Here is a 27,692-nt window from a genome sequence, read left to right as displayed (position 1 = left end):
TTCTAACATGCAATAATACATTACCACCAATGGTCCAGGTATTTGAGGTGTTCTGTCTCAGCCATACCAGATGCAACCATTGCAGCTCCTGACTGGTTGCATCAGGTGTACCTGAGACCACAGCTGTTTTGCAGTGGGTGTTCTTATGAGGAAATGTATTATTATGACACTGGAGTTGTCATTGAAAATAGGATTTTGAGTTGAATTTGAAGACAGATCCTTTTAATATTACTTTTATTTAACAATGTGAGCTTTTTTTATTGCACCTGGACAGTTTTGGATTTCCGCAGTTAACATAATTTACAGTGGCGATTTAAGTAGTTCAGATGCAACTGTTAGTCCTGTTACATTGATAGAAAGCCTGGTGATGTTGGTGTCTTCCTGGCAACATGTTAGTGAGATGTGTCTAATTGAGATTCAGTGGAATTTTTAACATGATTGGCACCCTGGGGTGAGACCCTCCTTCTGCCATCCCCCCAACCACTTAAAATGCAAGATATTGTCCAAGATTCTGGGGTGCAATAAAATGCAAGAGTCCTGCCGATAACAAGTAACTCAGTCTCCCTATTCTCAGCAGCAAGCAGTGGATGCCTACTTAACACAAGGGGGTGCCAACTCCCCATTTGACTGTACATGCATAAAAGCACTAGAAAACCTGTTCAGGGCACAACTGACAGGTGTGTATTATATGTGATTGTCTTAATGCTCATTTTCTCTCCTTTCTGATGCCGCCCTGGGCAACTGCCCATTTGACCCATATAAAAAACCTGCCACTGATCAAATGCCGACTAAGAGTAACAGATAGATGATCAGAAAAGTGAAATAAATATAGCATCCAATGCACATGCTGACAAAGAGCATAAACAATGAAATAACAAGGTAAGAAGTAAATAAGTTGTGTAAAAAATGCCTTCTTAAACCAGCTGTGGAATGCTGATGATTATAATTAAAAAAACAACAACTATGTAATCCAAGTAAGGTTATAACATGACCTGTCATAGTAAGAGAGGCAATGAAAGAAAAGAAGAGATTAGATGAGAGGAAGAAGGATAGAGAAAAGGCTTTCCAGAGCATGTGAGTATTTATAGATCAGAAATAGACAGAACCTCTGCCTGGCAGCAGGAGTGTGTTGCCTGTTGCTATTGCTGATGTCTGTGTGTATATACATGTCTCTGACTCAATGAGGAACATTAGGAGAAGCGGTGATTTGGATATTGAAGGTAAAGATGCAGACAAACACCAATATAATGAGTAAGAAAGATCTGCATGACTGAAACCAAATGTATAGCTGTATAACAAAGAGAAAATGAGACTCAAAACAACGCCATTCATAATTAGGCCATTTAGATGTTCCAAGATCTAAAGTCGGATCAGACCTATCTGCATTCACAGCTCGCCTACTCTCTCTCTCTCTCTCTCTCTCTCTCTGCCCATGCGCGTGCGCGCGTGCCAGTCCCGAGAGAGCAGACCAAAAAGCGCGCGCTTGCTTCACTCAGCTCGTGGAAGCAGAGAGCGCAACAGCCACGAGGAATAACTGAACACAGCTTCCTGCATTCCGCGTGTGGCACTTCAAATATGACTTATTAACGGTAGTGTACTTGCATCCATCTTCTGTCAAAAAGAGAAATTCAAAAAGTCTTTTTTTTTTTCAACAAGAAACACTAATCTGCCAACTGCTTACCACAGTTCCACATACCGGCGCATTCTGGGAATATGAAGCCGAAAAACCGTGACCAAAGCTTGTCGGACTCCAGAGAGCTGGATGGATCCTATGACCAGCTGACGGGTGAGTGAACCCCGCGTTGAATTTTGAAATTTCACCATCTGGGAGAAGATTCAATATAAAAAGCTAATAATATTTTTTTCACAGGAACTTCAGTTCAATTATCACAACTTGTTGTATAATCCACTGTCAATTAAAAGAAAAATAAACCATATTTTCACGTTTTTGACTAAATTTAGAATTTTAAACAAATAAATACTTCTTTTATCAGACTTTAATGTCCGGCTTCTATGGTAAAAACGTTTCATCCTTTTATTTTTCGTCTTTTTACCTGTTCAGTAGGTAAACATTTCCCCTAGAGTTAAGCAAAAAAACTGGAAAACTATATATATTTACAACTTATTTCTATATTGAATCTTTTCTCTTAGTTTTGCATGGGTTTGTGCGTAGTGTTGGTGACTGATGATTTATTCCTGTTAAGGATTTTGTGATAAAAGTGCAAATGGTGTTGGCTTGTCTCAGTTAGGGGAGACCACCGTTTATTTTCATCGCAGTGAAAAGCGCCCTTTGCTGAAAACACTTGTCTAACACTGAAAATTACGCAATTCCGACCACATTCTGCTGCTTTTTTGGTGAGTTCCCACTTGAAAGACAAATCTCACATCACAGCGAGTTTTCCCTACCGTAGTAAGAGACACCACTGAAATTATTCAAAATAAAGATGCGTGATTTACTGCTGTAGCTGCAAACATCTGAGCAATTTTGTTGATTTTCAAGGAGTGGCTCGAATTAAAAACTTGCTTCAAACATGTCAGATTTCTGAAGTGAAACTATGTTCGCGTTCTGTTTACACCTGTGGAACAAGAGGTGACACACAGGAGACCTAACAATTTAAATTCATGACCAGATAATGAGCAACTTCATTTATTGCCATCGAGGACGCCTGCTGACTTTCATTTGAATGAACTGATCTGAGCACTCTCTTTAGGAGTTGTCAAGGCTAGCAGTTGTGTGAGTGAAATAATTATTTTTCACATCCTCTGTTTAAAGGGCTTTCCAAACAGAGATGAGCATGGGCATGAATTTTCTATCATTTCAGGCTTATAATTATTTTGCCACAGTGGAATGACTACACAGCATACAATATAAAAGATCTTAATAGGAACTGGTGTAGAGGTTTGAATTTAAAACGTCTTTGCACCCGCACTAGGTCAAAGTTACAGGCGTAACATTATGACCAATGTCACAAGTTAAATGAGTAACATTGACTATATCTTCCTTCAGGGCTGTTAGTGGGTGGGATGAGGCAGCATATTAAGCAGGTATTTCCTCAAAGTTGATCCGTTCCAAGCAAGGAAAATGGGCAAGTGTAATGATTTGAGAGAGTTTGACACAAGACAAATTGTTGGGTGACTGGATCAGATCAGCTCCAAAACACCAGCTCTTGTGGTTATAAGATATATATTTTATATCCATATATATATGCTGTTCACAAATGCTCTGTATCTAATCTGACTGAGTTTGAACTGTTTTACGAAGAAGAATGGGCTAAAATGTCTGTTACTAGATGTGCAGAGCTGGTAGAGACATACCCTAAAAGGCTTGCAGCTGTAATTGCAGCAAAAGGCAAAAGGTGGTTCAACAAAGTATTGATTCAGGGGGGCTGAATAGTTTTGCGCAATGGCCTTTTCAGTTTTTTTATTTGTAAAAAAAAAAAAGAAATCTTGTATATTTTTCTTTCTACTTGACAATTGTATTTCACTTTGTGTTAGTCTTTCACATAAAATTCCAATAAAATATATTTGTGTTTGTGGTCGTAATGGAAAAGTTCAAGGGGTATGAATACTTTTACAAGCCACTGTGTATATATGTGGTAAATATTTTATTGTATGTATGTATATGTGTGTGTGTGTATTAATTCACATGTTTTATTCATATCTTGTGTGGATTAAAACTAATCCTCAACCAAAACAATTATAGTCGTACCCATGACACACATATGTAAGCCTTTGACTGGAACTAGAAATTAAATCTTTGTTTGATTTTTTAGGCCTTTAAAGTGATCTTCACATAGGCTCATATTGGCATCTGGGTGCGTGTTTAGACAGACAGACAGACAGACAGTTTATTGTTTGTGCAATTTCAACATCGTCTTTGTAATAATTTGCAGATCTTATTCCATACACACTAGATTATTGAATTTACTTCAGATGATTGGTGCTTTTGAGGAGATTCAAGTCCTAATGTTTTAAACCTGAGCTATTTAGAAGAATTTTCTTTTTTCTTTTTTATCCCCTCTTATCTTTTTTTTATTCCACCTTGCTTTAACAGTCGGTCTCCCATGTGTGAGTCTCCACATTAAGTGATACTGTTTTTTTAAAAAGTTGAGCAATGAGCGAGAAAGAGCAGCACTAAGGCATTCATTGTGCTGGAGCAATTTGCTTCTTGCAGAGTTAATGACTTTTTCAAAGGTGTGAGTAGCATGGTCTATGTAAGACACTGTCAACTCTCCAGCATGCTTAACCAGTGATTTGCATGGTTATTAAGGCTTGCTCTCACTAAAAGTCAATATAATGGAGATGAGTTGCAGATGAAAATCTGAAGAAATATTTCTTTTTTTATTTTTGTATGGCAGTTTGAGATTTTAGGTGCAGGTAACTTAAGAGTGCCTCAATATTCATTGTGTTTAGAAGTCTGTAATCCTGACATGCACAGTATTTGAGCTAACATTGGTCATTTTGCATAATATTGAGATTGGTCATTTAACTAAATCAAATGTTCAAAGGAACTAAGAGTCCCATTATTTCAGAGCAAGCTTGAATAAATTAAACACATGCGATTTGCACTATTTTTGTATTTCTGAATTTCATCTGTAATTTGTGCACAAGAGAGCAGAGTCTGTGGTCAAAGTTCATCACCAGTTCTTCCCCCTAACTACGAACATGTGGTTTGGAAATACTTTTTGCAGAGCTCTGAAATGTTGACATCATAAATTTAATAAATGCATCAAACAGGGGAAATAATTGATTGTTACAGACACTCCGCCACTCATTATAGCATGAAGAACAACTAAGAGAGCTTTGCTTTTTACTCTTTATTATTGATTTACACTAAATGTAAACTAAACCTCTTTGAGTGCACATAAGACTTATCTTCTGTCTTGATGCATACCTGCACTTGATCTTTTGGAGACAACGTAGGGAGTGTCAGCTTACAAACTCTTAATTCCATTTTTATCTTTGTCCAGGGTTGCCTCCAGATAATTTTAAAAGGTCAGATGATTATAATATTGGGGGGTGACAGACCAAAACCAAAAGCCATAACAGAATTTCAGGAGTTTTTTGTTGTAACATATGGGGTGAATACTCAAAAGTGGTACACCATAAAAAGCAGAAAATGCTGCATATGCATAGTAGTATGCAAAATATTATGCACATAATTCTTTCAACACAGGTACAGTGAAGTTAGATATGTTGTATATACCACATGTAGATTTTATTTACTTGTCAACTTCAGCCATTTTTGTTTAAAAACTCATTAACCAACGTTTAACAAACGTTTTTGTATTTTTCGAAATTAAATAAAAATCTAATAAAATCGTGAGGGGCATGTGCTTTGATTCAAAATTCCTTAATTTTCTGTTGAATTCAAAACCACTACTGCTACCAAAGAAGATCCAACACATTTTCTTCTTTTATGGTGCATAAAAATAAGAAACCCCAGAATTGTTATCATATTAAATTAAAGCAAAATTGGTATCAGCAATTGACATTGTATCACACAGCACCTTTATGTAGGTTTATGCAGAGGTGTTTTTGTACTTTAGAAACATTTTATAAATTATTTCTATTACTCTGAGTTGTTGTTTTGTTCTGAGATCTTTAGTCCATTATTTGTACACTGCTGTAAATCAGCTACAAACAAAAACCTCTTACATCATTAAGTTAATACTAATATGTTATTAAAACAACACAAAAAGTCCAAGCTAAATAACGACACAGAAAATTTCAAGAAAACAATACTGGGACAAATAAACACCTCAACTGATCTGCCAATATTGGAATACTGATGGAGAATTTTTTGTTTATTGTGGCTATTGCTGTTACCTTCAAGGGTGTTTGTACACACAGATCTTTTATGGAACCTTTATGTTATTATTTTAATAGGCACTGACCTGGTTGTTTTATGTTATTTTTTTATTTTTTTAGTTCTTTGTTTTCTTTGTTTGCTTGTTTGTTATTGCTCTATTTGGGATTGTTTTTATTTTATGTATATGTTCTGAAACAAACTAATTAAAACTAATAAAAAACTTTAATAACAAACAACACAAAAAGCTGACTAAACACAATTTTATGAAGATCTCAAACTGGTGCATTTGCATATGACGGTTGCTTTTATGTATTATCCCAAGTAAGTTTTGCAGCATGATGTTAGCGCATTGTTTGTGAACATGGAGGTGGCTTTGTCTGTTGGCGCGTGTGTGTGTATGTGTGTGGGAAGAACCGCTACAGGTGAGTCATCCCTCTTACTTACCAACGACTTGTGAGTGTGAGTGAGTGTGTGTAAGCGTGTTTGAAGTAAAGATGACCTACGTTGCCTAAAGGCAGTGTGGGTGGTCTCCTATTCCAATTTGGGTGAGAATGTAGCCCCTCTAGAAATACAACCTTCACAGATTGCCAAGCCATAATGAAATGTGCCCCGCGATGCTTTCGCATGTGTCAGAATGTGTGTTTGCATGGCATTCCCCATTGTCTGCAAGATTGCTGGTTGAGAGACGAGATGTAATTAGAGACGTACGGTGCAGTAACCTCCCCCTTCACCTCACAAGCCACAATCAGGACTATCACCTGCAAACACACAAGAAGGAACACACACCCAACATCTTATATGCAGGTTTCATCTTAACCCTCACTCAGAGTCCAGAATATTACCTAAAGGCTGTCAGCATTGGTTGGTAGCCTTTCTGACAATCATCTTTTTTTGTTTAATTCTGCAACTATTTGTTAACTTTTACCTTTTCCTAAGATTATGCGTCAGATCCGACCAGTCATAGAGTTTTATTTTGTCAGATTATTGTTGGGCTTTGTTGTTATTAGTTCATCTCACCAGTTTCTACAAATAATTTGTAATGTACCCAATATTTATTGGCTTGAGCTTGTCAAACATGTGTAAACCAAGCATTGCGATGTTTAAATGTTTAATTTGTTATTCAGTCATGTGCTTATCATGACACAAACAGCAAAATATCTACAAACGTTCTAAACGGATTTGGATGACATTTTCAGACAAGGTGCACATTAGCACAAAGAACATGTGTTTAGATTTGGGTGGTGACCGGAGCACCATCTGGATCCAGGATTTTTTGCCAGACCATGGTGCGACAACTTGGGATTCCCAGATGGTTCGTCACCCTGTCAGCAGCTGACATGCAGTGGCCAGAAGTGGGAGCAGGGTCTCGTCATTCAGAAATTTAACATATCCAATGTTTACAGCAGTACTGTTGCCTTGCAGCAAGAAGGTCCTGGGTTTGACTCCCGGCCGGGGATCTTTCTGCATGGAGTTTGCATGTTCTCCCCGTGCATGCGTGGGTTCTCACCGGGTACTCCGGCTTCCTCCCACAATCCAAAGACATGCCTGTTAGGTTAATTGGTCTCTCTAAATTGCCCTTGGGTGTGTGAATGAGTGTGTGCATAGTTGTTTGTGTGTTGCCCTGCAATGGACTGGTGACCTGTCCAGGGTGTACCCCGCCTCCCGCCCATAGACTGCTGGAGATAGGCACCAGCTCCCCGCGACCCACTATGGAAGAAGAAAATGACTGAATGTCTATGTTTACAGCAACATTAAATGGCAATATTTTTACTCTGGTGACTGGACTGGGTTATGTTGTCTTTTTTACCCCACCTAAAATGCTTGTGCTCAGTCCTAATGATAATTTAATGATAATTTAATTTATTTGTAAATATCTGAACCTTTACACTTTAATATATGAAGCAGAATTGCAGCATTCAAACACTGTTTGTATCTATGAGTGTCAGACCATGTCCATGTGTCCAGGGTGTAAACAGGTTAGACAACAATATCCATTGCTCAGATCTCCACCTGAGGTTATCTTGAAAGCCTCAGTTCCCACTCCTTTGACACCATCATACTGAAGTGTTTAGATGTCTGTTTACACATAAACATGCAGACATACGCAGCAGCCTTAAAGATTACACTTGTTCTAAACAGGATTTTTGTGTGCACAAACACTCCCATCAGAAACATTGAATTAGATTTATCTTATCTGGTGCTAGTTTTACATTTTTTTTTAATTGCATGTTGGTAGTTTTTTTTTTTACCTGTGAAATCTGATTACATGCAGAGAATGCTCCAAGTCTATTATTTGTGTCAATAAAAAGCACTATTATTTTATTACACTTACAGATATTAGTGAGAAGCTCAGCAGTTTTGTAGTTAATTTACATCTAAGAGGGATGTTGCTCATGAGTGATGTTAAAAGTGCTGGCACTGTGATATGTCTGTCAGGGCAGACTTAAATTAGATGAAGAAAAATAATTGTGAGCTAAGCTTAAAGTGTCAAGGTGAATGGTTTTCACTGGCCTGGAAGCTGCATGACAATCTCAGCTTTGTAAGAGAGGAAGAATTGCTCCTACATTAAATTTGATTTGGTAGAATGAACTGAATCAAAAAGAGAGACGGTTGTCACAGATAGTGATTTGGCACTTCTTGCTTCAGCAAGAATCCTAAAGACCACCGGCACTCCTTAAAATTCTTCACTTAATGCGGCATCTTGTGCGCCAAGACATGCATGACACATTTGTCTCATTAAGGATCTTGTTTCTGCTGAGATTGGAGTTGCTGATTTGACATGAAACGATCCCTACATGGAAGAGTACTCAGAATAATTCACTTAGTTTTACTTGTTACAGTAGTTACATCACTGAGGGGGCAGATAGGATTTGGATGATAAAGAATGTGAACAGTGAATATGGCATTCTCTCAAAACCACAACCAAAGCACATGTCTTATTGACTTATACAGAAATATGCTTCCATAACAAAATACTTATTTTGTGTTTAGTTTTGTTAAGTTATTAATTCTTGTTGGCTTCATGTAAATCTATTGAACTTCTTACCCCTGTGTGACTGTCAATATAAATTTAGGGTTAGCCTTCCTTTGCATCTGATATGGTGGCATAAATAATTTGATTTCCAACTAAGCCAAACTACCATGGATTTTGGTGACATTAAAAAAAATAACATGAGCGTCACAACCCAAAGACACAGGAGCTGCTGCTATAAAATTTGCTTAAATGTCAATCAAATGCAGCAGCAACAACCTGCCAATGACCTTGCTTAATTTCATGCTAAGCTGTGCAAACACTCTCTCTGCACACATGAAGATTCACTCACCTCAACATGCTGAATGTTTGATGTGGCTTCAACAAAAGGGCAGTCTAACCAAATTTACGAGTTATTCGGATAATAATTATTTGACCCCTTGGGGTACTCATAAACTATACATAGAATATTAAGCTTCCTGTTGTGAGATCAGTAGTTATGGAAAATGAGACTGTGATGTCACGGCAACGAACTTACATAGTCCTGGTGCAGTAGCTCACTTTACATTTTACACATGTCAACTCTATACACACAATACAAAATAAAGATACATTAGCAACTCACATAACTCGTAGATAAGACAGGACTTGATGTTTCACAAGATGTGCTTCATTTCTATGCCTTTTAATGCCATCTTACAGTAAAAGCCAGATTTTTGGTCTCACTGTCTGTCAATAAACCCAAAAACATTTTTATAAATTTTGGTTATTGGGACTACCACAATTATACATTTTTTGGTAGTCCTAACTGATCTAAACCAGGAAAGCCAAAAGTCATATCTCTTTGCTAAAATCCACAATGGTAAGTTAAATCATTTTTTGAGATTTCTTTTTAACTCAATGTTCGTAGGTCACCTTGCTCAGAAGCACATTTTTAGCTCTGGATGAAAGTATTCTATAGGACTGAGTTCAGGTCTTTGTGACTGTTCTCCTTGACCACCTTGTAACTGACTTGGCTTTTTGCTTAAGGTCACTGTCCTTTTGGAAGACCGATTCAGGTCTAAGCTCAAACTTCCTGGCTGTTGTATTTAGATTTGGCTTCAATATTTCCACGTATTCTTTTCTCCTCTATTTTGTGAAGTGCACCTGCTCCTCCTGCACCAAAACATACCTCAACTTGATGCTGCAAGCTTTAATTTTTTTTCTTTCAATTTTAACAATGGACATTTTTGACAAACACTTACATTTTTTTTTCCTTTCAGTCCCTGTTGGTAAAGGCTTTGTTTCACTGTGGATAACAAACCTCTTTTCCAGGCACAGGCATCATCTTCATAATGTTAAATAAAGTTAAATTAAGCAAAAAATGAATCTGATGATTCAAACCTGTTCATATAAGATTAATTTTTGTTTTGCTGACATGTTTAATTTGTGTGGGTGGGGGTGTCAGTCTATCAAAAACCAAATTAAAATAAATCTGAATTAGACTCAAACTCCAGAAAATTATGATGACCCCTTGTTGATTAAGTTCTATCAACATAATTGCTTCATCATGAAAGAAAGCCATGTAATTATGAAGAAATGTTTTTTTCACATGTTTAAAGTCTGTTTAACTCATTCTTTAGCAGAGGCAAAGAGCAACAGGAAAGAGCTGAGATGCAGACACGGGTACATTTGCATTTGTCTGGTTAGTCTTAATTACACTGCCTGACCCACTCTTATATGCCTTGCTATAAGAGCTCTTCTCGCCCATCACATTTTGCTAATGAGCAACTCCCTCCTATTATCATTTTTGTTGTTAAGTAGGAGCTGGACACCTCACAGTTAAGATTCTTCAGAGTCTTAAAAATGCGATTTATTTAGATAATTCTGTCAGACGCTGGTAAAAAAAAGTAATGGTAACTGTCTCTTTATTAGTCTTACCGTTTCAGTCTCAAAAATGATCTTTCACTTCACATTTGACTTGATTTAATGTTATATTATTTAACAAACTCTCAGTTGCTGTTCACTTTGCCCTATATATCTGTGTCAGTTCTTCACTGTCGCATTGTCGATTCTCTAACTCATGCCGTGACCCTCATCCTGCCTTCCCTCTCCAGCTGTGTCAAACCACAGTGCAACCGTAGCTTAATAGGGTAGGAAGCCAGAATCAATCCTAACGAGATTTAATCTTTGATAGAATCTATGGAAAGGCAGACGATCGTTAATTAAAATCAGTTCAGCCTCTTGTGGTGCCACAACATCTTGTTACTCTGGGCCCCTTCTTTGTACACACATTCATTCAGAAATGTGTGCAGGCAAAAAGTATAGGAATGTAGTTAGGAGGATAGAAACAAAGCAACAGCACTTTTAAAGATGGCAATAGCAAGCAAAATGGCAATGGCAAGCAGAAACATTTTTCCCAACATTAAATAAAGGTATAAAAAGGTATAAAAAATGTTCAGTATAATGGAGGTAAAAGAAAACATTTGATTTTTGGGTTTTCTTTGTTGGTTTGATGGTGGGATCTTGTAAGAAATGTTTATCCACTTGCATTTTGATTGGCTTGAATGATTGACAGGAAGCGTGTCAAATTGTGACAGATCCCTGTGTCGTTCATGATGGGCCTATCTCTTGCTTTGCTGCTCTGTCAGTCACAACATCTGATCTGCATTAGAAGATGATTTTCTGTCCATTAGCTCAGCCGCTATCCATTAGATGGAGAGTAACTCATCAGTATGAGGAGCAGCAGATATCCAAACAGTACAATGCTGCATATCACAGTGCAAGCTGCAGCATGACTGTCCTTCAATACACCCTTTCATGCCTTGTCTATAAGTGTCTAAAGAACAGAGAATCCTCTAAAATTATCTGGTATTTAATTTTTGTAAGAAAAGTGATTGCTATGTTTGTGTGTGTGTGTAGCGGTACATATTTGTTTGGAGGATGCGTGACAGCTCTAAGTTTTGGGGAAAAAGATGTCTGGAGAAGTATGTAGGTGTGTGACCGTTCTGACAGCATGTGTTAAGGATGGATCTCATAACAAAAGAACAATCTGGTTTCAAAGAAAATCATCTTATGATTTTGTGTGATAAATAGTAATGTAAAGAAAAGACAAAATAACAATAAGTTCATTGTATTGGCCTAATGAAAAGCCATCTAAGTGTCGTGATTAGCAGAAGCAAGGGTGCTCTTCTTTCTTTACAATTTTTTTCATGTTTGTTTTAAATTTGATGGATCAAAACCTAAACCAAACTCATGAGTTTTAAATCTGGTGATCACAACATTTTATTTGACTATATATTTTATATGAGCCCACCGGTAGCTCCTGAGACATGCATTAGTTTTTCGGGGCTAGTTCCAGAGTTTGTGGCGCTGGGAATAAAAATGGTGCTAAGTAAGCACTAGCACCAGTTTAGCACTGGAACAGTTTGGTGGAACAGGCCCAGGATAGGTGAGTTTGCCGGCCACGGTTCTTAAATCAGTTTTTGGTACGTTTGGCCGTGTGGGTAGGTTTTAGGAAATGGAATCAGAATCTCCAAAAAAATCATAAAGTGCTCTAAGATTTCCTGATAGCTGCTCAGACTTAAAGCCTGCTAAAACAATTCAATTCAGTTTATTTATATAGCGCCAATTAACAACACATGTCGTCTCAAGGCACTTAACAAAAGTCATACATACATTCCAATTACAGTGAACCCTCGTTTTTCACAGGGGTCACGTTCCAAAAAGAACCCGTGAAAGGCTAAATCCGTGAAGTAGTAACCTTTATTTTTTTTTACAATTATTATACAATGAAATACTCCATAATACATTGAAACCAAAGAACAAAACCTTTTTACAGGTCCAAGCATTTGTTTAACAAATAAAAGTACTGCATAAATGTTTTTTTTTTTTTTTACAAATAACTACAGTACAGTAAAATAATAATTTAAATCATCAATACGCACTGAAGGCTTCAAATTGCGGAGATCAGCACCCCCCCACCGCGACCCGAGTCATTGGATTAGAATGGGAGAAAATGAAAAATTATTATGAAAAAAAATACAAAGTACAGTAGGACAAATAGTGACTCACGTGTATTTCACTGCTCTTCTGACTGAGCCGCTGCATCCGACCGCAAGTACCTTTGTTGGTGCAGAACGTTTTGTCGACATTATGGGTTTTAGAGAAACTTGAAATTGCAAGAGAATTTGCGAACTTAAATTTGGCAAGCTGTTTTACGTACGTGTACATATTAAACCGCAATGTTATTGACACACAGGTAGAGAAGAAGCAGAGAGACTGTTAACCAATCAGAATGCAGAACACAATGCACGATGCAAATCCGTGAAGCAGCGAGACCGTGAAAGGTGAACCGCAATATAGCGAGGGTTCACTGTAATCCTAATCATTGAACAGTGCAATCAGATTCAGTTATTTATTCAAATTGGATAAAAAGTTTTTCTGTCTAAGGAAACCCAGCAGATTGCATCCAGTCAGTGACTTGCAGCATTCACTCCTCCTGGATGAGCATGTAGAGACAGTGGACAGTCCCTGGTGTTGACTTTGCAGCAATCCCTCATACTGAACATGCATGTAGCGACAGTGGAGAGGAAAAATTCCCTTTTAACAGGAAGAAACCTCCAGCAGAACCAGGCTCAGTGAGAGTGGCCATCTGCCACGACCGACTGGGGGTTTGAGAGAACAGAGCAGAGACACAAAGAGAACAAAGAAGCACTGATCCAGGAGTACTTTCTATGGGAAGGAAAAGTAAATGTTAATGGATGTAGCTCCTTTAGTTGTTTCACCTAGAAAGAAAGAACAGATAAACTCTGAGCCAGTTTTCAAGGTTAGAGTCTGAAAGAGAGCACATAGAGTTAGTCACAGTAAAAGCTCAATCAATTGCCATGTCTAGGAGAGAGAAAGGGTTAAACACTGAAAAACAGGGCCATGTGGATCATTGGTAGAGGGTGAGCATCAAGTTGTTGCCAGCAGAAGCTTGGACAATGCCCCTCTCCAGAAAGGTGTCACAAGTAGACACAGAGTCAGGCCAGGTGTAGCTTCTAGGAAGAGAAAAGAGAGAGAACAAAGTTAAAAGCTGAAATAACAGCAAATAATGCAAAATTGGAGAGTAGTGTGAGAATGTAGCGAAGAGGGTGAAAGTGGTCATTATGTCCTCCAGCAGCCTAAGCCTATAGCAGCATAAACACAGAGAAAGCTCAGGATAACCTAAGCCACTCTAACTATAAGCTTTATCAAAACTGAAAGTTTTAAGCATAGCCTTAAATGTAGACAGTTTGTCCATCTAGATCCCACTGATGGCCATTGTTATACTAAAAACCACAATGATTGGGATACGTCTCTCTGTCAGATTGACCATAACCATTGGAAAAGAGAGGGGGTTATACAGGTAGCAGAAATGGAGGGTGTGTTTGCACCTCAACCATAACTGAGCCAGTTTAGGCTAAACCTGACTCCCCCTTACTCCATCCAACAGGGAAAGAAGAAGACGGAGGTAAAAAATATGGAAGACAGCTCAGGATAACCTAAGCCACTCTAGCTATAAGCTTTATCGAAAAGGAAAGTTTTAAGCCTATCCTTAAAAGTAGACAGGGTGTCTACCTCACGGATTAAAACTGGGAGCTGGTTCCACAGGAGAGGAGCCTGATAACTAAAGGATCTGCCTCCCATTCTACTTCTAGAGACTCTAGGAACCACCAGTAAACCTGCAGTCTGAGAACGAAGTGCTCTGCTAGGAACGTATGGAACAATCAGATCTCTGATGTATGATGGAGCTAAATCATTAAGGGCTTTTTATGTGAGGAGGATAATTTTAAATTCGATTCTGGATTTAACAGGGAGCCAATGAAGGGAAGCTAAAGTAGGGGAAATATGATCTCTCTTTTTAATTTATCATCAGAACTCTTGCTGCAGCATTTTGAATCAGCTGAAGGCTTTTAACTGGATTTTGTGGACATCCTGAGAGTAACGAATTACAATAGTCCAGCCTTGAAGTAACAAATGCATGGACTAGTTTTTCAGCGTCACTCCTGTACAGGATATTTCTAATTTGGCAATGTTCCGGAGATAAAAGAAGGAAATTGTCATTTTCGGTATAGATTTGACCCACATACAGAGAACACTCAGAAGGAAAAGTTATATGTTTTTTATTGTCAACAAAGTAGTCTAGGACAGGAATTGGGAACACCAACTGTAAGGGAAGGAAGCAGAATGGATTGCTGAACAAGCGAATGATGAGGCAACTGATTACTTAGATCTGAGAAATGACTTACTAAATTGTTGTAGCAAGGACCGCTATGGGTAGAGAGATTCAGAGTCTTAACTTGCGAAGGGAAAAGCACTAGGGATCCAAGGCTTTATCTGTGATACATGAAATGTAGGGTGTATGCGAAGGCTTGCAGGTAGACGGAGACGGACTGCTGAGGGGCTGATCACTGTCTCAATCTCATAGGGTCCGATGAAACGAGGTGAAAGTTTTCGGGACATGGACTTCAATGGTACGTCACGTGCAGATAACCAAACCTTTTGGCCAGGCTGATAGTCCAAGGCAGGTCGGCGTCGACGATCAGCGAACCCTTTATTCTGTTCTGCAGTTCATTGGAGGGTTTGAATGGTGGAGTTCCATATGGTCTTGCAGTGACGGATGTGTTGGTGGACTGAAGGGATGGTGATGTCTGTCTCATCAGCAGAAAACAAAGGTGGCTGGTAACCTAGCGATGCTTCAAAAGGGGAACGTCCTGTAGCAGAGGAAACGTGAGAGTTCAGAACATATTCAACCCATGGTACGTATGAGCACCAGTCTGTAGTATTAGTAGAAGTGAGACAGCGTAAGGTGGATTCAAGTTGTTGATTGAGTCTTTCTGTTTTTCCGTTGGATTGGGGGTGGTAGCCGGAGGTTAGTGAAACTCTGACTCCCAAAGTTAAACAAAATTGCTTCCAGACCTGAGAGATGAATTGCGGACCTTGGTCAGACAGGATGTCATGTGGTATACCATGTAAACGAAAAACATGTTTGGTGAGAAGTTAGGTGGTTTGCAGAGAAGAGGGAAGTTTCTTGAGTGGGATGAGATGGCATGTCTTAGAGAATCAGTCAACAGTTGTGAGAATAATGGTCATACCTGAAGATGAGGGTAAACCAGTAACAAAGTCCAAAGCAATATGTGACCAGGGACGACCAGGTATACTGAGCGGTTGGAGGAGACCAGCGGGGTGTTGATTGCTGGTCTTGTTTCTGGCACATGTGGAACAAGCCTGAACAAAGTCTTTAACATCCTTATGGATTGAAGGCCACCAAAACCTTCTCTGTATTAGAGCTATTGTCCTGCTAACTCTGGCATGGGCTGAAAACTCAGCTGTGTGTAATCAATCAATGAGTCTATGACGAACCTGAAGTGGGACGTAGGTACGATTGGGTGGTCCTGTGCTGGGGTCAGGTTCTTGTTGTCGTGCTCTGCGGATTATGTCTTCCATCTCCCACCTGAGCGCCCCGACTGTCCAATTTGGCGGTTAGATGGGTGTTGGCTCCTTTACAGATTCATCACCTGCAAACTGTCTGGAGAGTGCATCAGGTTTAACGTTCTCCTCCTTCTACTAATAAAACTGTGACCATTGGTTCAAGAGGGGCCTTGGCACCTCCAACCCCCACCCTGAAGTTCCCCCCCACCAGCCCCCTACCCATGCCGAGGACGGCTCTTTCCCTCCAGGAGAGGGACGTCAACAAACTCTTCAGGCGACAGAACCCCCGGAAAGCTGCTGGTCCGGATTCTGTCTCACCAGCCAGCCTGAAGCACTGCGCTGATCAGCTGTCTCCAGTCTTCACAGACATTTTTAACACCTCACTGGAGACATGTCATGTGCCAGCCTGCTTCAAGTCCTCCACCATCGTCCCTGTTCCCAAGAAGCCAAGGACCACAGGGCTTAATGACTTCAGACCCGTCGCCCTGACCTCTGTGGTGATGAAGTCCTTTGAGCGCCTTGTGCTCTCACACCTAAAAGACATCACCGACCCCCTCCTGGACCCCCTGCAGTTTGCCTACAGAGCCAACAGGTCTGTAGATGATGTAGTCAACCTAGCCCTTCACTTCATCCTCCGGCACCTGGACTCCACAGGAACCTATGCCAGGGTCCTGTTTGTGGATTTCAGCTCTGCCTTCAACACCATCGTCCCAGTTCTGCTACAGGAGAAGCTCTCCCAGATGAGTGTGCCCGACTCCACCTGCAGGTGGATCACTGACTTCCTGTCTGACAGGAAGCAGCGCGTGAGGCTGGGGATGCACGTCTCTGACTCCCTGACCATCAGCACCGGTTCCCCCCAAGGCTGTCTTCTCTCTCCTCTGCTCTTCTCCCTGTACACCAACAGCTGCACCTCCAGTCACCAGTCTGTCAAGCTTCTGAAGTTTGCGGACGACACCACCCTGATCGGACTCATCTCTGATGGTGACGAGTCCGCGTACAGATGGGAGGTGGACCATCTGTTGGACTGGTGCAGCCAGAACAACCTTGAGCTCAACGCTCTAAAGACAGTGGAGATGGCTGTGGACTTCAGGCAGAACCCAGCCCCACCTGCCCCCATCACCCTCTGTGACTCCACAATTGACACTGTGGAATCTTTTCGCTTCCTGGGAACCATCATCTCCCAGGACCTCAAGTGGGAGCCAAACATCAGCTCCCTCATCAAGAAAGCCCAGCAGAGGATGTTCTTCCTGCGGCAGCTGAAGAAATTCAACCTGCCAAAGACTATGATGGTGCACTTCTACACAGCCATCATTGAGTCCATCCTCACCTCCTCCATCACCATCTGGTACTCCGCTGCTACAGCCAAGGATAAGGGCAGGCTGCAGCGTGTCATTCGGTCTGCTGAGAAGGTGATTGGCTGCGGTCTACTGTCGCTCCAGGAACTGTACACCTCCAGGACCCTGAAGCGGGCAGGGAAGATCCTGGCTGATCCCTCCCACCCCGGTCACAGACTCTTTGAAACTCTCCCCTCTGGCAGGAGGCTGCGGTCCATCCGGACCAAAACCTCACGCCACCAGCCTTGTTAACAAAGCCCAGAAACCATCCTGACACTCTCTCTTTCCCCCACACCCCCCCTTTTTTGCTGACAGGACACCTGTAACCTGTAACTCTAGGCGTTAGATTAACGCTCAGCATGGACTCCTGCTTTACTTGCACTGCCATACTTGCACAATGATCACCTGCACTGTTGTATTGCTCTTGCATCTTATACTGCTCTACATTTACTCTCACTCACTTAAAACTGTGCACATATATTTATATTATATTGTAGATATGTTTATACTGTTTAATTTGTATTGTATTGCACTGACTACGCCAAAACAAATTCCTTGTACTTGGCAATAAAGCTTTTCTGATTCTGATTCTGATTCTGATAACTCAGATTTTAATAAACAACAACGTAAGTTATCATAACTATGCAGACCACACACAGCTATACTGTACGATGTCACCAGGTGACCATGAACCCATTCAAGCGCTGGGGAAATGCTTAGAAGAAATCAGTGCATGGATGGGCCTATATTTTCTTCTGCTGAATCAAAACAAAACTGAAGTAATAATCTTAGGACCAAAGGAAGAGCGTTTAAAAGTTAGCACACAGTTTCAGTTAATACAGCTAGGAACCACCAGTCCTGGGTGTAGTGATGGACTCAGACCTGAACCTTCAGAGACACATAAAGATAGTAATAAGGTCGGCCTTCTATCACCTAAAGAACATCTCCAGGATTAAAGGACTAATGTCTCAGCAGGACCTTGAAAAACTAATTCATGCGTTCATCTTTAGTAGAATTGATTGCTGCAACGGTGTCTTCACAGGCCTGCCTAAAAAGTCGATCAGACACCTGCAGTTGATCCAGAATGCTGCTGTTAGTCTATATATCACTGAATGGCTTAGCACCAAAATACATTACAGACTTGTTGTCAGCATATCAACCAGCCAGACCTCTCAGGTCATCTCGCTCAAATCTACTCTGCGTACCCAGAACCAGAACCAAACATGGAGAAGCAGCTTTTAGTTCTTATGCTCCACTAACCTGGAATAAACTGCCAGAAAACTGTAAAAGCGCCAAAACCCTAAGTTGCTTTAAATCAAGATTAAAAACTTATTTGTTTAGAGTGGCCTTTGACTGTGCCACCTAGGCATGATTAGTTGCGTTTTCAGTCCAATTTTCCTTTCATTTTCTTGTCCATCATTCTATTTTCTTTATTTTATTTTACTTTTTTAAATTACCTCTGTTGTTTGATTTTATCATTAAATTTGTTCTTCTGTGTCTGTATCTGTGTTTATTTGCTTTGTGATTGTATTGTAATTGTATGTACAGCGCTTAGAGTGTCTTGTTGCTGAAAAGCGCTATATAAATAAACTTACCTTACCTTACCTTAGGGGCTTTATTATCTACAGAATGGTCCGCTAACCCCCCCTTTATGGTTAGCGGACCCTGTCTTTTCGCTGCCCGGGACAAATAGGACAGTTAACAACAAAATGATCAGGAGAACCACAATAAAAGCACTGTTTGGCCTGTCTGCGTCTCTGTCTTTCTTCTGGAGTTAACCGGGTGCGTCCTATCACCATAGGTTCCGACCCAGTAGCTAAGGGCTGAGTGGGTCTTGCAGTGGGTGAAAAGTTAATCCGTGATCTAATACTAGATTCTCCTCTTCTGGTTCTCATTCTCTCCCTAATTCTATTATCCACTCTTGTGGCCAAGGAGATTACTTCATCTAATGTGTCAGGTTCATCAACCAAAGCTAACTCATTTTTTAAATCCTCGTCTAAAGCATGAATAAATGCTGACCTTAAAGCAATATTATTCCCACCGGAAGCTGCTGCCAAAGTACGAAATTCTATTGAAAACTCAGTGAGAGGTCTATTGCATTGCTTTAATGCTCGCAGCTGCCTTCCGGTGCCTGACTGATCCACTTCAGTGGAGAAGGTTTGCTTAAATTCAGAAACAAATTCTTCAAAAGTACAACCAAAGTTGCAGGAAACAGAAAATCGGGCCTCGGCCATTGCAAAGCCTTGCCGGTCAATAAACCAATGATATATGAAATCTTAACATCATCATGCGGGAAGGAACTTGGAGAGCAGTTGAAAACTAAGGCACATTGGAGTAAAAATCCTCTACAATTTCCTACTTCTCCAGAAAACGTATCTGGGTTAGGGGAAATGACGTCACGAGAGTGGGACAGTTGTGGAGTTACCGGGGATGCAGCAGCGCCATCTACCTGTGGGGTGGACTGGGAACGGAGGGTTTGCTGTAGCATGGAGGTGATCTGCACTAACTGCTGGTTGGTTTGACGTTGCTGCTCTGTAAGAAGATGGGGAGATGAGTCATGAGAATGAAGCTGATTTGCATGTTTTGAAATAGTTCTTCTGAGTGTTTCTGCAGGGTCTCGTTGGCCAGCGTGTTCTGTCATTTTCGGTATAGATTTGACCCACATACAGACAACACTCAGAAGGAAAAGTTTTATGTTTTTTATTGTCAACAAAGTAGTCTAGGACGGGAACTGGGAACACCAACTGTAAGGGAAGGAAGAAGAATGGATTGGTGAACAAACGAATGCTATGAGGCAACTGATTACTTAGATCTGAGAAATGACTTACTAAATTGTTGAAGCAAGAACTGCCAGGGGTAGAGATATTCAGAGTCTTAACTTGCGAAGGGGGATTGTCCAGTTGTCCTTTCTGTTGTGAGCTTGGTGCCAGCAAAAAGGAGCTCAGGTGCCAATGTTCGAGAAGGAGGAAGAAGCAGGGTCTGCTGATGCCTGGGTCTTGGAGTCGAAGGAAACGGAAGCTGCCAGCTTGGTCCGTGTCCGAAAGGTTCAGACGGAAGTGAGAGAAATCCACAAGAACGTAGTTCCTTAACTCAGTGGTTAATAATCCAGATGCTCAGAGATACTCTGGAAAGGAAGTCGGATCTCAGCAAGGTAAACAAAGCTTCAGGTAGAAACCACTAAGGCAACACTCTGGCACCGAAGTGCTGGCAGCCTCCCGCTTAAGTACTCCTCCAAGCAATCAGCAGATAGGAAACACCTGTCATCCAGCACACTTGAGAACTCCAGCACCAACTGGAACACTGAATGGTTAGTTAAACAAGTACACAAAACACACACACACACACACACACACACACATACACTCTCAGACTCTGACAGAAATCCTAGAAACCTGTTTAATATGGGATTTAAATGACATGTCCTGGTCAAAAATAACACCAAGGTTTTTTACTTTATTATCGGAGGTCAATTTAATGCCATCCAGGTTAAGTGATTTACTAAGCAGTTTTTTTTTAAAGACTCCGGTCCAAAGACGACAACTTCTGTCTTGTCTGAATTTAGAAGCAGAAAATTTAAAGTCATCCAAGTTTTTATGTCTTCAAGCCATGCTTGTAGTCTATCTAACTGGTTGGGCTCATCAAGATTCATGGATAAGTAAAGCTGAGTGTCATCAACGTAACAGTGAAAATTTATTCTATGCTGCCTGATAATTTTACCTATTGGAAGCATATATATAGTGAGGAGAATTGGCCCAAGTACTGAACCCTGTGGTTGGTCCCCCAAAACAATGGGGGACCAACACCAGCAACACCTCGAACAAGCTTTGCTTTGTAAATTTTACATCTTTTACTACAGTTTTTCCTTCCACTCAACTTTCTATGCTTGAATACATCACTCAGTGACAAGCTGTCTTCTTTAATTTATCCTATGTAATATTCTAATCTTAATGCAAGCTTTTATCATCAAATTATTACTGAATTACTGAAATAAATAAATTTTTTTGATTGTAATCTTATTCACTGAGATGCACCTGTAGTACATAGACAGAGTTGCTCGTGTGGATGAAGTTTGCATCTTGTCTTACAATCATTTAGTTAAAGCTGATAAAACTTTGAATGAGGTCTTGTCTATACAAGGCCTGCAAACACACACACATGCAGGCACACACACATGTACACAGGTAAGAAAGGAAGCACATTGGGAATTGTTGGGTCAATATCTACCAAGTAGTCCATCAATCAGGATACTATTGTTGTCTCTCTGTACACACAGGGTATAAATGGTAGGCCAGCCGAGGGAAGTTTAATTCAGGATGTCTGATCCTTGACAGTAGTGGTGAGAGGTGATGTTTTACTTGGACTGAAAATACCAAACACAGGTCATATGCTGTTGCTACTTCTGCCCCCTGTTTAAAGTACTTTAGTGTATTAAAATATATGTTTTCTTTTATTTCTAAGAATATTCTGTATTTTTTAGTATGTTAAAAGTATTATTTACTTTTCTTCTTATTTTTACAGGCATACACATCCACATGATATTCAACTGAAATAACTTGCTCTCTGTGAATTAAAACATTGTCAAAACTAATAGGCAAACAGAAACATACATTACATGTGCATTTACATCTCTCAATTTTACAAAAAGTGTTTATGTGAAGAGATTTTAATATCTATTTAGAAAGCCTTCCCAGATTTTTAAACACTAGTTTTAGTACATTGTTCGAATGGAAATCCTGAAGATAGAATTAAGATGTTGTAGGGAGAAGATAGAAACCACAAAAACAATGTCCTCTGTTTCACAGATCTGTCAAGCTTTTTCCTGACCTTTATCTTTGGACATTTTTGAAAAGTTAATTGTTTGGAGAAAATGGCAAACAATGTGGAAAAGAAGAATAAAAAACAACAACAAAGTATTAATCATGCTCACTCTGATATGAAAATGTTTAAATGTTACAGCCCCCTATTGGCCAAGCATAAGTACTTAAGTGATTTTTGAAATGTCTCCCTTCTCGTCCAGATGGACATTTCTCTTGTCAAACAAGAAAAAAAAAAAGAGATTTAGTGTAGTGTAGTTAAGACTTAAAAATATATTCATTTTTCTATGGAAGAGATTACAAATAAAATTTGCATTCTTGGCTGGGTTTTTGGTTAGCTTTCTGTAACAACGCAACGTACTTTGTTGTAGATAAAGTTCAAGTTTCAAGTACACTTTCACAAATTAACATTTTCCATTATTTAGTTTCAGTTTCTAAGTGGTTTTCTCATAAAATGTAGACTTGTATTATTTTTTTATTATTTTTTTAATAAATAGATTGTCTTCTGGTCAATACGTTTTCCAGCATTAATCAACAAGCTTGAAAGTTTTTAGGTTTTCTTTATGGGATTGCTTCAGGTCAAAGTAACCTTCTCACTTAAACACATGTACTTCACAGAACTATGGCTTTTACTGTAATTTTGCTGCATTCTGTGATTTTAGAAGGTTTTAAATGAGGCTGATGTGTATTTACACAATTTTTTCACAATCAATTTGGGGGTAAAGAAAACATGTCTATTCTCTTTAAGAGTATATCACACCTAAAGAATGTTACTTATAGAGCACCAACCTGGAAATTTTGCAGTTATTATATATACTTGCATCAAAACACTTATCTTATTTTCCTCTAGCACTTGGCATTGTAATTTCTGCTGGACTATATGTTGACAAGCCAGATGAGTTGGAAATAATTATTCTAGTGAGATAAAATCGATAATAAAAATCCAATTTAAATTTGCTCTCCATGTCGCATGGTGTTGTCATCTGCAAAGTGAGCAGAAATTGTTAAGCCAGCATCATTAGTTCCTTGGCAGGCCTTCGCTGCCCTCGCACTGGCCTTAAAACGACTCCCTTCATCATTGCTGTATTGTCAGCCTGAGGCCAGGTTGTCAGAGGAGACAATTCCTGACAGCCCGGTCTTTATCTTTCCCTGGAGACGCTGATGTCAGCCAAATTCTCTACTGGCTAAGTATGCACACCCTGACACCCTGACAAGGTAGAAGGAAATGAGACCAATTTCATTTCGAAGGCTATATGGTTCAAGGAATTATTACAATTGAGTGCAAGAAGGATTTTGAGAAATAGTATACTGCTGATGTAGGAATAATGCGTTCTGCTTCACTGAGCTTTGTGAGTGTGTGTCCTGATGTAAACCGAGCTTTACTTTCAGGCTGCCACACCAAACTAGGTTTTGGTATTATCTAATGATGCATACCTTTAAATTGGTTGGCTGTATTAATCTCCTTTTCACTTGCTTGTTCTGGTTGTTTGGTGGTTGGCTTTGGGGCTTGAAAATCCTATTTCCCCGGTTGCTTTCTCCCTCCGGCTCCGGCAAACCGATTACTCACAAAGAAACTTGACATTCCATAAGTGCTTCTCCCTGGGTACCGCGACCCGGCACTGGGATTTTAGAAGGGGGAATGGAGTCTGCTAATTAGCACACACATCGACAGAGGCACACAAACTCAAACAAAGGCAACTTTGATTGATTGGTGGAGTGACAGTCTTGACAGCAATGGGATCATTACCGGCCCGGAGCATTAACACAGCTTCGGACAGTAAATCCGGGCCTAAACCTGAGGTTGTGTACAAAAAGAAACCACAAGGAGACACAAGAAAGGATCACAAAGGAACGATAATACAACACATTATATTTATTTTTAATTTGTCATTAAAGTTCTTTAAAAGGGACAGAAACTCTTCACCCAATCGATTACCTACCTTCATGACTCCATGATAGGTGTTTGCTTAATTTACTTTATTTCCTCATGCTGTCCTAATTGTACATTATTATCTAATACAAACATTAACAAATAATGTCAGATGTAAATAATCCTATATGTTGTATTTACTAAATTATTTGATACAAATAAAATGTAGTTCTGGGCTATTAAATTACCATATCATGTTTTTGAAGCACAAAATATAAACATTTATAAACAAGTATAAAGCATAAACTTCACTTGTTTTTCAAACAAGATAATGTTTAAACTGCCACAAACAACAAGGACAGAGTCAACACTTTCTTTTCCCAAAGATTTTTTGGGTAAAGTCGGTGAGGTTCATGAAAATAAACAGCTGAAAAGGATGGAAGTCCTCCAAAATCTGTCCCTCTATTCAAAACACTATTTTCCAAGGATAATGAAACAACTGGATACTTAGGTTCACAGGAAGTAGCAAACCAAAGCTGACGGACAAGGACACATGCCTCAGGTATGACAGGTATCTCTAGTGGAGTCAGCTGCCAGGCCGATGAGGCAGCCAGGTATTCTTTAACCTATTAGCATAGGATTTATTGAGTATGAAAAGGCATTGTTCTACCATGTTTTATTTTTGTTTTATGTCTCGTCTATCAATACAAAACCTCTGCTGATGTTTATGGGTTGCTCTACTAAAAAGGTCCACACCCTACCAATAGTTCCCCTGAATGGTTACCTGTGATGATAAACTGTAGTAATGATTCAGCGTTTCATAATGTCTGAGCCAAATAAAAGACAGATTTTACCAGAACGTTCTGATTTTTCTTCCTACCAATACTTGTGTAGCATTAAAAAACTACCGTTTGAGGAATTATAGAGCTTGAGTGTTTCCTTGGACCAACGTTTTAACAGTTTCATTATTCTCATAAGTAAAACACAAACTGATTATGTGTAGAAAAGTAGGGTATTCTGATGTCACAGCTGTTGGGACAAACATGCTGTTGAACGGCTATGCACAGTAACAATGCCGGTCAGAAAGGGAGCAGAAATTACAATATTTTTGTGAATGCTGCTAATTTTTTTAAATGAAATTTTTCATGGCAAGCTGCCGTTCACCAGTGTAGTGAATTGTAGGCATGCTGTTTTTGTCACAGTATGCTTTTAATTCTTGGATAGGGTGCCAATTTGTTATGTCTCCAATCTGCTGCCCACAGACAGCATTTCTCATGACTTCCTCCTCCTCTATGGATAAATCCCAATATTAATCTTCATCTTATGAACTCAAATAATAGTTAAAGAGATTGCTATCATCACTTTGGTCTTGGGTGGTCATTTTGTGCCTGAGTTTAACATCAACATCGTCACCCTAGGGTGCATTCTCCGCTGCCTTGTGTTCACTTTTTTTGTCTTACGCTCTTAAATGTTTCAGCTTGGAAATGAAGAATAATATTACTATCATGAGCTACAAGCTCATCACAAAGGAAAAAGAAAAAGATGAGGATTATGTTGATAATGATACAGTATATGCCCCTTAAATTCTTTTTGTGTTGCTGCTTTTCATTAGCATCATTCTTGTCAGCAAATAATAAGATTATTTTTAATATACTAGAAATAAAGGAAACACATCTAATTGACTTTATCCTCCCTTTTGGCAATAGCTTTCTCTAAATGTACCAGTGCATTGGGTAATCTATAAAAAATGATCTAAACTGATTTTAATGTTGAACTGCAAAAAATATGTATTTGCAGTATGAAAATGAGGAATTGTATCAAACCAAGATTTTACTGTTTACGGATAACAAATGTAACTTAAAGAAAATATTACATTTAATGAAAAGTTGAAGATAGATCCAAGCTAACACCTGTCTGAAGATTGCTTTTAGAAGCTCAAGATGTTTGCATTTAATAAATGTAAATTAAGCAGATGAGCATGTTCGACTGCATGCTCAGAAAGTCATTAAGAGGGGTAATGATTATTAATGAGGCCCACATAAGTTTCACATGGTGAAACATGGGCCTGTTGTTTTTTTCCTGCTTGTTCACAACAGAGACAGAGGCTTCCCTGGATTTCTGGCATCAGAGGACAAATGTGGCAGCATTTTCAACTTGGCTCATCCTCTTGGATGAAAAATGAGAAGAGTTTTGGGCATAAATCATTGTTATGTAATGTAACATGAGTGGCTGATTCTCATAATAGTTAAACCTGCCAATAATGTTAACCGCAGTGTGTAGCTGTGTGTGTATTTGTACTCAACGTGAGGGAAGTGTGTGGAGTTGTCCCATTTTTCTCGCTTTGTCTAATTACTGCTCACCTGGCCTATTTATCTTTTTTAATATTTTTGGCCTGGTTTTAGATGTTCCTGGTTACACACCAGAATATTCACACCTCTATCTTTCTGTGGCTGTTAGACTTTAAGAAACACTGGATAAAACAGCCAAGATTGCATCATGTATCACAAGTAAAACTGGAATCCAATCACCATATTTGTTCTGGTGTAGATTTTTATTATTATATTTAATAATTATAGTATTTTTAGGTTATTTATAAAGGAAATTATTGGATGTTCCTACCTGGTCTTCATAGACAATCTATTAACACATAAAATGAATAAACAATGAGTACAGTCTGAATTCTCATTTATCTTTGCTATAGTTTTAAAAGTTGGCAGCAGATGTTCAACACTAAATACGTTTTTTAAACAGTCAGTCATTTTCTACTGCTTCTTCCATAGTGGGTCGCGGGGAAGCTGGTGCCTATCTCCAGCAGTCTATGGGCGAGAGGCAGGGTACACCCTGGACAGGTCGCCAGTCCATCACAGGGCAGTTTTTTAAACATTATATTGAAAGTACACCCTTTGACTTTCACAAAGAGCAAGTCATAAATAGATCTAAAATGAAGAGGAGAGCTATTTTTAGTCATACAAGAAGCTTATTGTAATTATTTTCTCACCACTAAACATACTTCCCACCTTCTGAAGTAAAGCTAAGCACACAGTTTTCCATATTTGCTTTTTAGCATTTTGGTTATTCATGACAAAGCATATTCAAAGTGGGTTTTATATGTCAGTCATTTTCTACTGCTTATTCCATAGTGGGTCACGGGGGAGCTGGTGCCTATCTCCAGCAGTCTATGGGCAAAAAATGGGGTACACCCTGGATAGGTCGCCAGTCCATTGCAGGGCAACACACATACAACCATGCACACACTCATTCATACACCTAAGGGCAATTTAGAAAGACCAATTAACCTAACAGGCATGTCTTTGGACTGTGGGAGGAAGCCGGAGTACCCGGTGAGAACCCACGCATGCACGAGGAGAACATGCAAACTCCATGCAGAAAGACCCCCAGCTGGGAATTGAACCCAGGACCTTCTTGCTGCAAGGCAACAGTACTGCTGTAAACATTG

At 39.5% G+C, this 27,692-nt stretch overlaps 1 protein-coding gene across 2 annotated transcripts in view; it reads left to right on the top strand.

Moving 5' to 3' along the window:
• Window positions 1–1,476: 1,476 nt before the first annotated feature.
• LOC124859494 (Kv channel-interacting protein 2-like) overlaps window positions 1,477–27,692 on the top strand; it is a 157,106-nt gene continuing 130,890 nt past the window's right edge. For both annotated transcript variants that reach the window (XM_047352306.1, XM_047352302.1), the window contains exons 1-2: window positions 1,477–1,589; window positions 1,687–1,786. In XM_047352306.1, the coding sequence (XP_047208262.1) occupies window positions 1,714–1,786 (73 nt within the window). In that variant the 5' untranslated portion in view covers window positions 1,477–1,589; window positions 1,687–1,713. The remainder of the gene's footprint in view (window positions 1,590–1,686; window positions 1,787–27,692) is intronic.

The sequence above is a fragment of the Girardinichthys multiradiatus genome, chromosome 22 (genome assembly GCF_021462225.1).
Source record: "Girardinichthys multiradiatus isolate DD_20200921_A chromosome 22, DD_fGirMul_XY1, whole genome shotgun sequence".
Lineage (NCBI taxonomy): Eukaryota > Metazoa > Chordata > Actinopteri > Cyprinodontiformes > Goodeidae > Girardinichthys > Girardinichthys multiradiatus.
The sequence above is the reverse complement of the archived record's forward strand: the minus strand, read 5'-3'. Positions and strand labels throughout refer to the sequence as shown.